Source organism: Zonotrichia albicollis, chromosome 2, assembly GCF_047830755.1.
Source record: "Zonotrichia albicollis isolate bZonAlb1 chromosome 2, bZonAlb1.hap1, whole genome shotgun sequence".
Taxonomy (NCBI): domain Eukaryota; kingdom Metazoa; phylum Chordata; class Aves; order Passeriformes; family Passerellidae; genus Zonotrichia; species Zonotrichia albicollis.
In genome coordinates, this window is record NC_133820.1 from 55632103 (window position 1) to 55650499 (window position 18397).

The 18397-nt window shown below is 42.4% G+C and overlaps 1 protein-coding gene across 1 annotated transcript in view; it reads right to left on the bottom strand.

Annotated features, from left to right (window-relative positions):
* CWF19L2 (CWF19 like cell cycle control factor 2) overlaps positions 1–12176 on the bottom strand; it is a 61329-nt gene extending 49153 nt beyond the window's left edge. Inside the window, exons 1-2 of the mRNA XM_014263990.3 lie at positions 12018–12176; positions 269–379 (exon numbers count right to left, since the gene is read on the bottom strand). Coding sequence (XP_014119465.2) covers positions 269–286 — 18 coding nt within the window. The 5' untranslated portion in view covers positions 287–379; positions 12018–12176. The remainder of the gene's footprint in view (positions 1–268; positions 380–12017) is intronic.
* Positions 12177–18397: the final 6221 nt, after the last annotated feature.

The following is an 18397-nucleotide window of genomic DNA, read 5'->3' on the forward strand; positions in this document are numbered from 1 at the left end:
CCAGACTTCTTCCCATGGGACTATTATTGTCTGGTAGCACTTCCTTTTCTGCTTTTGGTAGAAATTAAAGCTGGAATTGAATGACAGAATTTTTTCCTCCTGGCGAATAAAAGATAATGTCTTCCTTTAAAAAAAGCTAATATCAAAGCATAAAGAAATCAGAAATTGGGATGTGTTTAAAGATTGCCTTAAAGCCCACCAAGTCTTCTGTTCATACAAACATTCTGTAGAGGCAACAACCCAAATGAATTATTTACAATTTCATCACCTTTTCCAGTGGCTCCATATGTTCATTCACATCAGCAGGCACCCATGTATCTTCACCTTGCAGACGTTTTAGCAGCCTGCAGCTCTCCTTCTTCTCAGAACTAATTTTGGCCTAAGATGAACAGAGAAGAAAAATAATCAGGTGGAGCTCAGTAGCTTTTCCACACACAACGTTGAGAACTGCATTTCAGGCATTTCAGGTTTTAGAATGTTCCTTCTTTGCAGTTACAGAGATATAACTAGAAATACTTTTACTACATCTTCTGAAAAAATAACCATCACTGCAAACAGTTTCAAATCCTAAAAAGGATTTTTACAAATCACATCAATAAAACAATTATTTTTTCAGCCTCTGAAGTTCACTCAGCATAAACATGATTTTCAGAAGGAAGTTTACTTAAGTATAACTTGTCTTTAGTAAATTCTTTATCTTTATCATATATACATTCTTTATCTTTATTTATATATATCAAATATCACCCTACCCTGATTAAACAGGAGGAAAGTTATTTTATATTATTACAGCCCTAATGTTGTGTTAGATAAGTCTTGCAAATTTCAACATGCTTTTGGGTTTTTACTTATTTGACGGGTTTCTTTTAAAATAACTATAATCAAAACAAAAACTAAAGGTAGAGTTTGAAATTCTTATCTTAAAACACCAACTTTTACCACAAAGTGTTGTCAAACATAAGCCAAGAGAACACATACAAGTTTAAGAAAGACCAATATTAAAAACAAAAAAATAAAAAAGTCTCAGGAAATTGGACAACAGTTGAGGTTTTTCCTCCTGGCCAGCTATTAATTCTCCAGATCCAAGCCTGGGCACTGCACAAGACACTAACCACGCTACCACAGGGCAGTTTCTCTTTTTTGATACAGCCAAGAAGAAAATCTGCAGCTTTCGTCCTGACAGAAAACAATGTTTGCAGGAAGATGACAAATACACTATAAGGGTTCAAAAGAACAGAAATACATGCTAAAAAAATAAGACTAAAAGGGGATTTTTTTTAAGTGCTAACTCACAAGACAGGATTGCTGCTGTGTTTTTCAAAGTGGAACAACACAATGAACTAAAGAAAAAAAAAAGCCCACTTCTTATCTGTGCCCAAACAAAACACCCTTTTAAACTTTTCACTGCCTACTTTCTTAGCAGTTTATCCATGTGATAAACTTTCTAATGCAATTAAATACAAGCAAAGCAAGGCTGCTACCCAGACTTCTTGATTTTAAACAAGGGAATATTGTAAAACAAACAAAAAATAGTGTAAATCAGCTTGAAAAAAGAGGTCAAGACTGAGACTTCCATCTTTAGAATGAAGCTACAGTCTACAAAGGTGAATGCTACCTCTTAAAATTCAAAAGGCAGGCATAAAGAAAGAGTTAAGAAGGCATTCAGACATCTGCTCCAACATCAAAACATTTTCTAGTTTACAAGTAAACAAAGTAATAAAAGAATGAGCAGGACTACAATGCAGTGAGAGTGAAACATGTTAAGTACAACACAGCATCACTAAAACCACCCAGCAATCCAAAACATGCAGGTGTGTTTCCTGCCACCTCTCCGTCATACAGAGAGGTAACCCTGGCCACCCTACGACATCTGGGACAAGACCGTTGACAACTGATGCAGAAATACATCAGACTGACATATTCTCTTCTAGTCCATGTAAACAATGATGGCTCTTTCGTCTTAAAAACATATTCATCTGACTAAAACAAAGTAACTAAATATGACACATTTTTTGAAAAGTAAAGGAAAATAACCTCAGCTTTGCAACTCACAAAATGTCTACAAGCCACAGACTCCAAACTTGAGCTTATAACTGGACAGAGATGAAACACTGGAGATAAAGGGAAACTGCATGTAGTTCTAGATGGGAAAAAAAAAACCCTGATTCCAAGCTTGTTCGCTCCACAAGCAACACGAAACAAGTTGCCAAGATGTAGATGGGAAAAAAATAGGCAGGCTTTTCCTACATATTCCATTTCACTTTTGGTTGAGAAAGAACTGCAGCTGGAGTCAACAGCTCCCTTCCACCCTTTTTGCAGTTCTCCAGTCCATAAATCCATAAATGCCACAATAAAGGCCACTCAAGATCAGCCTGTAAACATTTCTTCATTGTAGATGTTCTCTGCCTGTCGTGGAAGATTTAGCCTCTTATCATTTCCTATAATAACAAGTATATTTTAAATAACATTACTATTTTCTTCATGCTGCCAAAGTTACAAATAAAATGAGGTAATGTTATAAAGTAAGGCACAAACTGAGCTTTTATACTTTTTATTAGATCTAAAAATAAACACAATAAATGAAGGCAAGTATTTAATAACTGAAATACATCATTCTAATGAAAGAGGCGGATCATCATTTTGGCTGAAGTACACAAATGCTCATTTGGAACACAGATTGACTAGAAATCACCATCAGACTACAGACTGCTGTCTCCTGAATACTAAACTAAACAGGATTGGGCAAGATGAATGTGTAGTGGCAGATTGACCACTGGGCTGTTAAAAAGAGAAAGACAGAAACAAAAGCATCAGATGGAAGTCTGTGTCTCCTAAATAAGGACACAAAATACAGAAGATTCTTAACAACATATCTATGCAAGATTAAATAAAAAGAAAGAAGGGGAAAAAAAGAAAAAAGAAAAAATAAGAACATTGCCTAGACGTCTAGAAATATGAAAGAAGTTAAAATTTCTAAGACTAGAAAGTTAGCAGCAATACCCTCTAAATATTTCTGTTTCTAAAATCTAGCTCCCTCAAATTATAATACTCATTTTTTATTGTTCATCATACTCTCCCCTCACACACACACAATTACTTCAAGTAGAAGTGAGTCGGAAAATCTGCCTACACTACTTTATTAGCTTCAAAACTTTCCTTCACATTCTACTTTTCTTTTCAAAAGCTGCAGGGTTTACTAGCATGTCATAAAATGTAAAAAAGAAAGAAAAACTAATTAATTCTCCTGTCAGATTTACCATTCTACCTATGAGGACCAACTCTAATAGTTTCACATCTGTCAACCCAGAGGAGTCCAAGCATTTAATTCACATTAAGGTTCATTAACACTTATAATACTGCAGGAATACCCAATAATTTATATTTCCCCCCTTTACAAATGAGGTACATTTTAGGTCACCACAGCAATATTTTTCAGTTTTTTCTCCATAAATAGTGGATGATGCATTTCTGAAATACCTCTGTTTCAAAAGTAATGCTTTAATTATGCAAATGCCTGTGCATGTACACATGAACACTTTACAAGCAACAACCTGTCAAAGGACAAGCATCATGCTACACTACATACTTCTGCAACACCCTAATAAAATTGCTCATGGTCTCCTTTGCAACAAAAAAGGTGAAGTCTAAGGCTGGCAAGGCAACTCTGCAAGATCCGTTGTTACAAAACCAGTAATTATTCTGCAGCACTATGTCAGCAATGTTTGCCATGGTCAAAGACAGCCAAATTTTACAGACTTTACCACAAGTAGGCAAAAGGGGTTTGAATTTCACAGATTCAGCTGAATGTGGGAGGAACAAGTTCAAGGAAAGTGCTCTCTGGTTTCCATCAAGTGGGTCATTAAGGCCAGCCCACCCAGTAGCTGACAACATGATCTACTAAATGAATAAAGTTTGCTCCAAAGCAGCCTGTAATACACTGCAGATGCAAAACCCAAAAGCTATAAAAATTACATCATGCAACACCAGGAGGAAGCAGAAAAGATCAAAGGCACTGCCAACAGCCAAGTTATAGGTCAGACAATAAATGCAGCTTGTTACACAGCAGTCCCTCAAGGATGTCCAGAAGGGATGGAGGGATGAGGTAAAAATTCCCTCCCCCGCTCACAGAAACCCTGACCAACACTCCTTCCTGACTTCAACTCTATTTACTGTTTCAGCTCTCATGAAGTCCAGAGAAAGTTTTCCATACCATTACAAAGACCTTGCAATTTTCCACCTATAACTGTGGTCAACCTCTAGTTCTTTAAATTATAATTCCCATGACTCAACAGTCAACTTCTTCATCCAAAAGACGAAAGACTCTCTTTTCCTCCACAAGCAATCAGAAGAAAATCTACAGCAGATCAGATCATTACAGTATGACAAAAGCATTCAATAGAGAGCACCAGCTAAGCTGCTGTCCTGGCCACCTGCCACTGAAGGGCAGGGCTCCATGCCACACCTCTCCTCTCTGCACTGCCCCTCGCATGTTCCCACCACTTTACCCACCCGGGCCTGCTCCTGCACTCCAGTCTCAGGCAAAGCCACTTCCAGGACCACCCTGACACAAAATAAATCCCACCAAAAGGACGGTGCAGCTTCCTGCAGAACAGGCTGACAAGCTGCCCCTCTAGCAAGGTCATCAAGGCTCAAGGAACAAAGGGGCAAAGTGCACTTAGGGGAAAAGAATTGTGGAAAAAACTTCTTTTCAGCAAAAGCTTTCTGTTAAGAAAGTTCAAAAAATCTAACACCTAGCCAGTCCTTCAGACACCAAGATAAGGCACTCAAAATATGTACAATGAGCTTTTCTTTCTCATTTCAGGATCATCTCCCATGCTGTCATACAAACTACCCCACTATTTTAACTGTTTTGATAATCAAGCATCAGAAAGGTTGCTATGCCATGTATTACCTTCCCATTACTTTCCATCACCCCAAAGCTCAGGGACAGAGAGCCCTGGTTACACGAGTGCTTAACTCCAGGGAACTTGAACATATCCTTCTTTGCAGCTCTGATGCTTTTATACCAACTCTCTGTCTGAATAACCCACTTATTTTGGTGAATGCTTAGATTATTTTTCGAGTCTCAATATTCCAATTATTGCTACATCCACAAAGACTTCCCAAGGAGGACAATAGTGGAAACACAAAGGAAGAGCTTAGCTTCCAGCCCAGCTTGGGAACTTGCAACTGATTCAGAGAGGTGCCTGCATCACCACCTCCTCCAGACACAGCTTTGCCAACTGGAAATGTCACCACTTTTGTCATTTTCACCTGCCAAAAGGCACAGAAGAAAGGTCACTGAAGCAACTATCACTTCAATCATTTAAGCTTCTTGTGATCAATAATCAAAAGTCAGATGTGATTTAAAGAGCAGGCTACAAAAGATGTCAGCCTTCAGTCAGAAACACCTGGGAGGCAGCAGAGGCTCTGCTGGTACACGTGCAGACACAACAGATAACTAGAAGCCATTACTGCCAGGAAACCATAAATAGGTATTTCTTGTTAATGTGACATCTGTCTTCATCATTGACCTTCAAAAACGACCTGTCTGTTCAAAGATGTTGCTTGCAAAAATGCATGAAGGTGCTCTGACAAAAATCCAAAAATCTTTTGTGAAAGGCAGTATTCATTTCTCAGTGCCATTACTCTTCTAATATCACAGATTGAAGGGTTGAAGTGCTTATTTTCTTTGGCAGATAGAGCTGGAGATTTAACACTTCATGAAGATTTAAAAGGGAAAGAACAAAAAGGAGGTGCTTACTGTTACAGCACAGAAGCAACTATAACCCCTAACAGAGACATGTTTTGCTCCTAATTTCTCCCTAAGGAGAGATTTCTGTAATTTTCCACTGAAAACTGCAGTGTGAAAGACTGCCAAGCACTCCATCACCTCAGCAAATACTGATCACTGCAAAAAGCCAATTGTTGGGCTTTTAGGAGGAAATACCTGATCATACTTCACCAGCAAAACCTGCTGATTTCACAGCTTCTTTAGAGCTCTAATACTGTGAACTCAGTGATAACTGTTATGCACTGTTTGTTGTTCACTTTTCTTTAATTTTAAGTTCTATTTCCAAAGAAAATAAAACAAAAAATGTAAACCAAAAAATTAAAGGGAAAAGTCTAATCAAAAACATCAAATAAGATATTTCCAAAAACAATGGCTTGCAAATATCAAATCAATTTTTTCAGAAATATAAATAATTTTTAAAAATATAAATAAGTAAAACTAAACATGAAATTTCTTGTTTGTGCAATGAACTTGTTTTATGGTATCAATTTATTTTCATTGTTTCAATAATATATATTATTTGATCGAGGTCTTATTTATCTACACCCAACTTCCAATCTGTCAGTAATCCTTAAAAACTAAAAGGCAGGATTTTCTGCACAAGGAATGGCCAAATCACATCACCCTCAGAGGCCGAAGAGTGAAAGACTCAAAGTGGTATGGAAAAAGCCTCAAGTAACAGAAGAGCAACCCTAAAATACAAAAATACCATATGAAAAAACAGACACAAGAGTAATCCAAATTTTGAAGTCTTGATAAGAAGCGTTCATGTCTAGGAAAAATACACATCTCTGCACTTACCACAACACCCATCAGACTATTTTCTTGCTGTAAACTTGTAAAACCAAAATAGCAGTGCCATGAACTATCATGCTCAGCAAAACAAGATGCTATTTCTGGAGCTTTCTAATTATTTGCATGTCAACACTTAATTATTTGATTACTGATCATTACCATAAACACTATCAGCCACTGGGTTTTATCAGCGCAGTTTGGAAAACAGACAAATAAAAGACTACACAAATAAAAGAATACATTTCCAAGATTTAAAAGAGAAATCTTGATCAAAGAATAGTGTGGCATTTTGGTTCATAGAAACAAGTGCAAGATCCATATTTCATAACAAAAAGCTCCTTAAGGTGAGTTGGCTGAACATCTAATCTTTCCAGAAACAGATCTACAGTATTTCTGCAAATTTCTCAGATTACCAGAAGCAAAGACTACACAGCTTTCCAAGTATCTTTCCCAAAGCAAAAGGATTCTAGAATTACAATCACCAAGTAACTGTCTTGACTGCAATAGCCAGCTGTGATAAGTTCCTGATAATCTCTTGCTGCTTCTCTAAGCAAGACAAACAAAACACATTGAGAAAAAGTGTTGCAACAGTTTTCTCCCAGTTCTGTTCATAGAATTATGGAATATCCTGAGTTGGAAGGGACCCACAGAGATCATCAATGTCCAACTCCTGCCCCTGCAAAGGACACCCCAAGAATCACACCATGAGCTTGAGAGCTTCTTGAACGCTTCTTGAACTCTGCCAGGCTGGTGCTGTGACCACTTCCCTGGGGAGCCTGTTCCAGTGCCCAAACACCCTGTGGGTGAAGAACCTTTTCCTGACATCCAACCTAAACTTCCCCTGATAAAACTCCAGGCCATTCCCCCATCACAGAGCAGGGATCAGTGCCTGCCCCTCCTCCTTCCCTCCCAAGGAAGCTGCAGACCATGACGAGGTCTCCCCTGAGTCTCCTCTGCACTGAACCAGTCAAGTGACCTCAGTCAGTCCTCACACGCCTGCATCCTCCAAGCCCTCCACTGTATTTGCTGCCCTCCTTTGGACCCTCTCCCGTAGTTTAATGTCTTTTTTATGTTGTGGCACCCAGAACTGCCCCCAGCACGGGAGGTGAGGCTGCCCCAGAGCAGAGCAGAGCAGAGCAGAGCAGGACAATCCCCTCCCTGAGCAGCCACTGCAGCAGGCAGCCCAGCCATAATCAAAGTGAAGCAGAGAAAGTCAATACACTTAGGACATTAATCTGCTCTCACACAGGCAGCAACAAGTCCATTGCTGAAAATCAGATAGCAGAGTATTGACATGGCAACTATGACATCCCCAAGCTTTCACATTATAAAATGCTAAATTGACTTTTCACAGAAATAACAGAGTATCTACAGGGAAGTCTTAAAAATATTGCCCTTTTACATAGCTATATTAGGTTATTTGGTCCATAAATGGGAAGAGGAAACATGAAATTAGTAAAAAAAAAAAAAAACACTTTCATTCCTAAATTTGCCTATCAGCCAAATAAGTAATAAAGGAATCTCTACAGCTTCCTTTGGCCCACATGGGCTTGTATAGGATAAAATGCTTATGATACACTTCTGCTAAAACATTCTAAAACTTTGGTATAGAAAAGGAGGTGTGGGGGGAAACTCCCAAACTTCAATATCACCTCTCCTCACTTCAACTTTTTGATCTTACTGCAAGGAAAATAAATAGTTCAAGGACATTCATAAGATGATGAACACAGCAATTCCACAAGCAACAGCAAAAAAAACCATTTGATCATTAATTTAAGTTTCAGTATTACCCCAATGCACCCAAGAGAATCTTTGAAAATCACAGAATCTGACTTTGCTTTAGGTTGCTTGGAAGTGAAAATGTAACAAAGTGGAAATATAACACAGACTCTATACTGTGACTTTCAGTAAGAAGCTGAAGTCCCATCAGGAAGGTTTCTCATCACCCATATAGGGATCAAGCATCTCCAAGGTTAACTTCTGTAGAAAACAACATGACTGTCTCCAGATCCATTGCTACATTCATGAAAAATGGACTTGAAGAATCACGGTGGCTAGTATTTCACAAATTATACCCCATTCTGTTTACCTGTACTGGACTTCTCGGTGCTCTGACACTCTCAGAACTAAGAATGTAAACTAGTATCCCAACTAAAAAACGTCCAGCAATGCCCAGGGAAGCTGACATGTATCCAGGCTTAAGTTCAAAGTGAGCCATCTCCAAAATATCCCTGTATCCTCCAGCAATTTGAGGCTCAACAACTTTTCAATCTACAGCTTCCAACATACACTTTACATTTCAGGCTATTCTTGTCTGGATGAAGTGCAGTGCCAGTATTTGCAACATGCTGTACAAGAGACTCCAGAATTTCTCTGTGCATCATCTGAAAGTTCAATTCATTTGTCTGCTTTAAGCTGGCTACCTGCAAAATCCTTAATACATCCTAGTTCTTAAGCTGAAAGAACCAGCAGATAGCACTTTCTATTCCCTTCTCCATATCATTTAACAATTTTACAGAACTTTCTTGTATTAACTTTATTTTCAGCCTATCTTTCCTTGTCTCAAAACCTCTAGAGTGCTTGGCCAGTCCGCACCATGATCATCTCTGCACCTTTCTTCCCACCTTCTCCAAGGCTGTTTGGTTCTTCTTGAGATGCTGGGACCAGGGCTGCATAAACTATTTTTAATTACACAGAAATGGGTAACAAGTCTGTACAACCACTTCCTTTGTTCTTTATTCATCTCACAGTGGTTCTAACATTTGATCAGCTTTTGTCTAAGCAAAGACGTAGCATCTTTATACAGCTATTTATTCCCCAATTCTAAATTGTGAATGGTAAAAGCCAACTCTGAAACCACTGCTGTACAAGGAAAATGTGTTTGCCTTACTCCACAAAATTAGGGTTGTGCACTGGGTTTTCTTTACACAAATATTGCAGATGCATTTTAAAGATGTTCATGAAGGAGTAATTTGTATTCATGGCATTTTAAAAATATGCTGAACAATACAATGATGGTCTGTTTCTTGCTCAAGACAAAGAAAATTACAGAATTCAACAAAGATCCTACATGCATACCTTTTAATACACTACAGCTTAGCAATAAGAAAAAACATCAGATTTTGTTTCATTCTAAAAACTCCAAATCACTTTCTCTAACATTCTTCAGCGATGAGCAGAATCTAAACCTACAGGAATATACTAACACTGAGAGTTAGGGCCTATGAAGCTACAACATCATCAAATAACTCTTTGAGACACATCCTAACAGCACAGCCCGGGTGCTGAAGTGCAGCAACTCTTTGAGACATATCCTGACAGCGGAGTCAGAAGTGCAGCCCCTCCTGCTCAAGATACCAAACTTTCTAGCAACTCCAGGAACTGTGCCAAAGACAAACTGTGCCCTGGGCAAAAAGGCTGTGAACTGGTGCTGCCCCTGTGCACAACAGAGGCACAACAGGGGGGCCAGCCAGGAGAGCAGGCACCCAGAGACACTGCAGGAGCCAAGGAGTCAGCAGGAGCAGCCCACACAATGGCACACCTACACTGCAAGGGTATAACAGCTCAGGGATTCAGTTGTTCAGGGTCCCTCCCTGCAGGCACCCAGCTCAAGCTGGCTTTGTGTTTTGCACCATGATTTAACTGTTGTAAGGATCCAGATGTCTCTGCCTCTTCCATGGAAAACCTGGGGTCCAGCTGGTAAGGGAAACTTGTCTGACTGAGTGTGAGTGTTATGTATAGGGAATCAAGCAGAGCACACGTTGGCTCACACTGGAGTTGCCCTCCACAAAGGGCTGCAGTGCCAACAGTGACAGCCTTGGGTGGTGGGAGTGCATCCCAGGTGGGGGACCATGCTTCCTGAATGGTCAGCCAGGAGAGTTTCCTCAACCCCATCACTGGAGTTTTTCAAGACATGACGGAACAGAGGACTAAATAATCTCACCCAGGCTCCCTTTCCCACAAGGGGTTGGACCAAGTGATCTTTCAAGGTCTTTCCAGCCAGGACTGCTCTAGGATTCTAAGCCAGAGGCACTGGCCCAGGCAGCTTGCTGTACAAGTGGCACCAGCTGAGATGGAAAGATAAGTAGGACAATAGTGCCCCACGAAAGCTTTGCTTGCTGCTAAGAGTGTTTTCTGGACATCCAAGAGGTTGAGCTGAGCAAAGGAGCAATCTTAAACATATACAGCAGTTCAAGGTAGAGCAACAGACATCTTAATAACATCAACAAACTTTTGCAGGGTAGTGTGATTCACTATTACTAAGTTAAAAGAATTTTTCTTCAACTGCTTGTCAAAAGGGAGGAAATCACAAAAGAAAACTTTTATTGCCAAGAAATAGTTCCATAACTGTACAAAGGAGATGCCCACATGATGTATTACATAAAATCCTCTGTCCTTCTGTTTTGCCTTGAGAAAAAGAAAAGACATCACTGCTGTGTAAGCATCAGGCTATCCAGACCATTTTCCCACTTCTCTTTTTCTTGCACTATCTTTGCCCAGGAAGATTTGGCTACTGCTTACCCTGGCCTTCCTTTTGTCAAAACCCCATCATCACAACCTCATTCTCTTTCCATACTCTGTCTTTCTCTTACACTTTTCTAGTTATCCCCCCTTAAACCCCAAAACAAGCCATGTCACGTAAGTGATGTGCCATTTGTGACTTTAGCATTCACTCTACCTACAAGTCACAACAAGAATCACCACAAATACCAAAAACAGGCAGGTTTTGAACCACATGCATCAGGATTAGCACAGGTCTCCAAGTCACAGCATCTCTTCCAAAGCACATTTGAGTGGGAGCCTCCTAATTCCTGTCTTACAGTACAGCAACATATCACCAGGCAAGTAATTGACCCTACAAAATCAGACTCCCACTTCTTAACACAGGCACACAACTTCAAGTTGTTACCATTCCATGACCAGAATGCAGCAATGGAGGGATACAGGCTCTGAAAGAAAGACAGGCCACAAGACAAGGAGAAGGAGTCGCCTTTTATGCCTCATTTAAGGAAAGGCTGAGAGCTGGGCCTGTTCAGCCTAGAGAAGGCCGAGAAGTGAGGGTGGGGTCATCTTATCAATGTATAAAAAAATCTGAAGAGAGAACGTAAAGACTCCGGCTCTTTCCAAAGGTGTAAGCACAGAAATACATAGTAAGTGAAACACCAAGAGGATCAATACCACAAGCAGTAAAATTAGGTGGCTGTCACGCAGAAATTCCAGACTGCGTCCTGCCACTGTGGGTGCCTCAGCGGAGCTCCCCCGGGCACAGGAGGGGCTCTCTCGCCCCACGGCGTCCCCGCCTCCGCCTGCCGCGGCCCGGGCAGCTTCAGGAGCGCACCGACCCCGCAGAGCACCCAGTCCCAAGCCCGGGGAACGGGGGTGTGTTGAGCAGCCCCGGGGCAAGGCCGGGCCTGGCCGGTGACCCCACCTGTGCCAGCGGCGCCTCCCGCTCCCGCTGCTCCCGGCTCCGCTCACCCTCCGGCCCGGACGCCACCCGCACGGCCCGCCGGAAACCGCGCGGCGGCCGTACGGCAGCCACGGCGCGACACTGTCGTGAACGGCGTCCCGGGGAATGGCGCGTGGGGGCGGTGGCGGCTCCTCCCGGCGGGACTGCGGGGCACGGCGGGGACAGCAGGGACGGCTGGGGACGTGGGACACGGGGAGACAGGGGGGCACGGCAGGCACCTGCCCGGAGCCGGGTTCTGGTGCCGGCTCGGTCCCTGTGCCCCTCTGTTCTCGCCGGCGTCCGTCGCGACGCGCTCGGCTCATGCCAGGGTTATGGAATCATAGAACATCCTGAGTTGGAAGGGACCCACAGGAATCATCAATGTCCAGCTCCTGCACGAGACCATCCCCAAGAATCACACCATGCTCCTCAGAGCGTTGTCCAAATACTTCTTGAACTCTTCCAGGCTGGTGCTGTGACCATTCCCTGGGGAGCCTGTTCCAGTGCCCAAACACCTCTGGGTGAAGAACCTTTCCTCAACTTAAACCAACCCTGACTGAGCTGCACGCCAGTTCCCTCAGGTCCGTCACTGCTCACCGCAGAGAACAGATCAGTGCCTGCCACTGCTCTTCCCCTCACAAGGAAGCTGCAGACCGCGATGAGGTCTCTCCTCAGTCTCCTCCAGGCTGAACACGCCAAGTGACCTTAGCCATTCCTCAGATGGCTTCTCCAGTCCCCTCACCATCTTCATTGCCCTCCTTTGGGCACTCTCTAACAGCTTTGTATCTGTCATATTGTAGCACCCAGAACTGCCCCCAGCACTGGAGGTGAGGCTGCCCCAGAGCAGAGCAGGACAATCCCCTCCCTTGCCCAGCTGGCCATGCTGTGCCTGATGCCCCCAGGACAGGGCTGGCCCTCCTGGCTGCCAGGGCACTGCTGGCTCATGTCCAACTTGGCACAGACCAGGACCTCCAGGTCCCTTTCTGTAGTGCTGCTTTCCATCCTCTCATTCCCCAGTTTGTCTACACATCCAGGGTTGTCCCATCCCACGTACCCAGGTGGGTTCCCCATGCCTTGCTCAGAGCTCACCAGCCTCACAAGTGGAGGCCACAGCAAATACCATGTCATGGCACAGCAGCTTATTGGAACTGTGTGCTGCTTTACCAACAGGACCACAGAGTCCTGCAATTGGCATTAAGGAAACTTACCTGCCCACCCACTCAGAAGCCACTCCAGCAGTCACACTCGTACCACCCGAGCTGCTCTGGCAGCTCCACACTCCATGGTGAGACAAGGTTTCCTTACCGGCTGGACCCCAGGTTTCCCGTAACAAAGTCTCTGACATTTCAATCCTTAAAATAGTTTAAATCACAATACCACAACAAAATAACAATCTGAGCTGGGTGCCTTCAAGGAAGGACCCCAAATGAAGAAACCTCAGGGGCTGTTATACCCTCACAGTCCAAGCAGAGTTGTGTCTGGAACCCTTGGCTCCTTCCTGTCCCTGAGTGTCTGAGACCTGGCTGGAATCACACATCCCTGTGCCCTTTGGGAGTTTCACAGTCTCTTGCCTCAGGCTTCTCCCCAGACCTCAGCCTGCAGCTGCACACCGAGCACGCAATGTAATCCTCAACATGGGGGATACTGAGGTCCAGGCTCATCCCTCCTGCCAGGCTGAAATTCCCTTGCACAGACCCTGGCCTGCTTGTCCAGACCAGCATTAATGAGAGTGAGCAAGGGAGCATGGCCCAAAAATGCTCACAGGCGCCAGAGCCATGCAGTGCCCAGTGCTCCCCACTGCTGCAAACAGCTCCAGGTGATCTTCCAGGCACTTTCTTGCCCAATTGCATCCACTTCAGTGCATCCATTGCATCCATGCTAGACTGTGACCTTCGTAATGTCGGGGTGCTGGCTGCTCAGAATGTGCCTGGATGAGCAGAGGGAAATTCAAAAACACATGTGCTCAAGCACTTGAAAGTTGCAGCTGGCCAACAGTATTTGACAGGGCTTCTATGCCTCTGGTGCAACAAATGTTTATCTGGGAAATAATTTCTTTGGGCTGAGATCAGAGCATTATTAATGTGTCTGACACCAAGTGTGTCCACAGCTGCCAAGTAATAACATTCTTTAGGCCAAGGTCTGAGCGAAGATCTTGGGTAATTTGTTAGCTATTTGCATGGGACAGTATGTTTTCAAAGTGATAACAGTAATTTAATCATCATCTCCATGGTGGTATTAAATGTGTAAATTGAATTTGCATATTTGTTCAATTTATGCTGACATAAAGCATCTCAAGAAAAACCTGTTGTGGATCACCACTAGGTGTAGAATGATAACTGATAGACTTTCATAGGCACCATTTGGAAAAGCAGCATGTGAAACCTCTTTAGGGACCCATTTACAGAGCAAACAGATGGATACAGAAGATGTTCCAGCAGGATTGACTAATGCTACTTCCAGTCCTTGGCTATATGCAGCAAAGTACACTGCTTGAGAGAGGAGAAGCAAGAAAAGAGCATGTTTGCCCCATTAAGGAAAGCCTCTTCTCTGATTGCGATGTGCTCTTCTCACCAACAAATTGGTTTCTTTCCATCCCAGTGCTACCACTTGTTCCAGGCAGCCAGCACAGGATCTCAAGTGGATGCTCTCTAACTCGCTCAGCACACAGCCAGGCATATGGGCTTAATAGATGTGTATTAAATCTAAACAGAAAATTGATAGTCCATGAGCTGAGCCAACTACTTGTGACTGAGTCAGTTTAGGAAGTATTTGAGAATGGGAGCAGAAAGTCTGAAAACCGTGGCATAGCGTGAATGGTGACAGATGTGGACAATTTGGGAGTGAGAACAGGGAATGTATTTTCTACAGCAGAAAGTTACAGACAAATAAGAGGATTCAAAGCACGGGGTGAGCTCTTGCAGTGTTACATGCTATTCTTCATACCCATAACCCTCCATGTCATTACTAGAGTGGTTCTGTAAATTTTAATTTAAAACCTTTTTCTAATACTCCCGGTTTCAGGTAAGAAACTATGACACAATTACGCTCTAGAATCTCAAAAACTGAAGAACAGTAAAACCTAGAAAGTTATATCTGAGAGCTGCCTTTAATTTTGAAGTCAGTGATTAGGGAAATGGTTTATCATAATTTAGTTTCATTTCCTCTCCTTGTTCAAGATAAGTATTTCCTCAAAGGAAGCAGGTAAAAACTAAAGTTTACCCTTATTTCTTTCAAGATATTACTATGTCTGAGAGCTCCTCACAGGCTCAGAAAACATCAGTGAGCCTAGAGAACTACTTCTTGGTATACCACTTTTAATGATCAGCTGGGCATCTCTGCTCAGTTGTCTAAATCTCTGTGCCAAAATGAAAAGGCTAAAAAAACAGTAATGCCTTGGAGATACTGATTTTTGATGAACTTTAGGGAAGAACTGACCTTTAATAGTGAGGTTTTATTTTCCATTTAATGGTACATTTTACATTTTCTCTGAAAGAAACTGGTGGGTGACTCTCCAACTGACTTGTGTTATAAACCTCCATGCTTCTAACTTTCACTACGTGCCTTCAACTCTCAGCTTGATGTTTTATTTTTATTTCAAAAAGGTTAAATCCTCTCCACTCAGTGTGATCCTGTGCAGTTGTCTTCAAACAAGAGGCAAGGTTTCACTAAGTGGAAAGAGGTTCTTTTTTCCCTGAGAATACAAAGTCTTTTTCCACTGTGATGCTGGACAGAATTTCTTACCTCGGTTATAACAACACATTATGAAGTTCTTATGCTAAAGCAAAACAATATCCTGTAAGATGCTGATAAGGATGGGGGACATACCCCAGTCAAAATGTACTTAATTTCAGTTAATTATCATTCATAATTTTTAAAACCACCTAATTTTCTGTTGCCATTGCTACTGTCGAGCAGTCCTTTACATTCAGTTCGGAGGGATTACTTAGACTCAGATGAGAATTTTGGTTGTCTTGTCTCAAATAAAAATGTCAGTCCTTGGAGAAATTGCAGCAGAAAAAATCTAAACAAACATAGAATGATGCAATTACAGGGAAAAGCATATTTCTTTCATAGAAATTTCATTATGTTTACTCAGGAGAAAATTAAAGCAACTGTGTCTAAATTCAGTGCCATAAAATGATAGAACACCTCACCCAAAAATCAATGCAGCAGCAATGCCCAGGTTATTAGTTGCTCTTGCCTGGATTGTGCTGTGAGTGCCTCAATTGTGCAGTGAGCGCCTGAAGTGAAAAAACAGACGATTTTCTACTGTCCATCAAGAAGAGCGCTCCTGGCAGCAACAAAAGAGCCCCAGTGACATTGAGGCTCCTGACAGCCTCGATTGGAAAAGAGAGCTCAGCTTGCAAGGAGAACAAATGAAGAGGCTGTGGTGGATCGATCAATGATTCACCCATTGTTCCATATTCAATAGCAAATTGTGAGTAGTCTGCCCCTGAGCAATAGTTACTTTGTTAATTTCCTCAGTTTCTTTGAAAAGAGATTATAATTTCGGCCGTAGTTCAGCAGACCAGGGGGGTGGGGTTTAGAACATCCATTTTCACTCTCCCCACCCAAGTTTCATTACTGTGATAAAGTGAATCCTTCGTCTGGGAAATTCTCCAGAAATTTAGTAGTTCTGGGTTCGTGGTTGGACTCGGTGGTCTTGGATTAGAGGCCTTGTGCAACCTAAATGATTCTATTATTCTACTAATAAATGTTCTGTGAGGCAGCTGCTACACATGTGAAATAACTTGTTCAGTTCATTTCTTGGGAAGCATTTATGTGCTTGTTTTGTTTGGCTTTTTTTCCTTTGAGAAGTTGAAAAGAGTTTTATCAGACAGGAAGCTCACAGCAAGGATAACACTCGTCCTGTCTGTGATTTGTTGAGACTAGTAACACACCTTTGGGGAGAAATGACTACATCTTCTTGTGCCTGCTCATCCTGGAGAGGTCCAGAGCTGCCCATGTCAGGGAGCTTCAGATCAGCTACTTCGAAAGTGAGACACAAATACTGACTCAAGATCATCTGGCTGGGACAGGGGATCAAAGCCCTGGGCTTTTATTTATCAGTCCCTCTCCATCCAACCAGTGCAATAGAAACTAAAATACTCTTAGACAGACTTTCAATTCAGTGCAATGGGTTGGTTTTGGTTTTAAGTGAGATTAAAGCACATTTTTGGCTATTAAAGGTAGGCCAGCTCCAGAGGCCACATTGTAGCCTAGTCCCACAGAGTTGTATCAGCACATTTGTTGCAAGAGCAGCAATACCTTAAAGTGATGTTGGAGATACTGTACAGAGTAACCACAGTCTTTGGCTGCTCCTGAGACCTTGGAGCTGTCTTTGTCCTCTTCTCCTGCAGTGCTGTGGCTCAGTCCAACACACACTCACAGGGGCAGCACACAGCAAACTGAAGGGACCTGCAGAAACTGTCCCAGTTGGACTGTACATGTGGAATATTGCAGGAGAGTCTCCTCCTTTCACTGCAATATGGAGAATAAAAAAAGTTGAGAGCATGTCTTTTTCTTATGAAAAGGTGAACACTTGTGGGAAAAAATTGTTGACACCAGTGAGGTCTTGCTCCACGGAAATGGCTCCTAGGCACTACAGCACCGTGACAATAATTGTACAGAGAATTTGACTGCCACACAGAGTGTTCATAATTGTCCCTTTCAGCAGCAACTTGAACAATTTACTCCTCTCCAATTTTCACCCCTTGATTCTTGAAATTGCTTTTCATTTTTCTTTGTGTTATACTACTCTGTTTAGAGAGAAGGGCAATTTCATATCCAATTCTTGTCTTAGCCCTTGACCCAGAAATAGCTGTAAATACTGAGTAATATGCCTGACATCCCGAGTTATTGTCTTTGTCACTGTTCTTGACAGGAAACCCTCTGACAAGTGCGACACTACCAGCTTGTCTTCCACTCACCTTCTGAAGCACAAAGGCCCCTCCAGGCCCCTGCTGATGCTAACACACAGGCTGCACTAAGCAAGCATATCTCAAAACATATGCCACCATTCTGGATACCACCATTCTGGATACCACCAATTTGGAAAAGAGACCATAAACAGAAGGACACTGGATTTCTTTTAGTGTGCTTTTTAAGCTCTGCTGTCCTAGAAGTTTCAGAACGGGAGAGACCATAGTATGTCCCATAGTCAAGTTCCATTTAATATTTCCCCATGATGTGGTTTCAAGCTGTCACCCTGACATTCAGAAGCATCTCAGGGAGCTGCTGACACAAGCAAGATACAAACATATCCCTGCAGGGTGTCCTGCCAAGAGGGTGGATTCAGAAAGGGATTAGGAATAATGCCTTATTATGAAGTCTTTGTGCCTTGTAAAGCCAAGTGCTTTTTA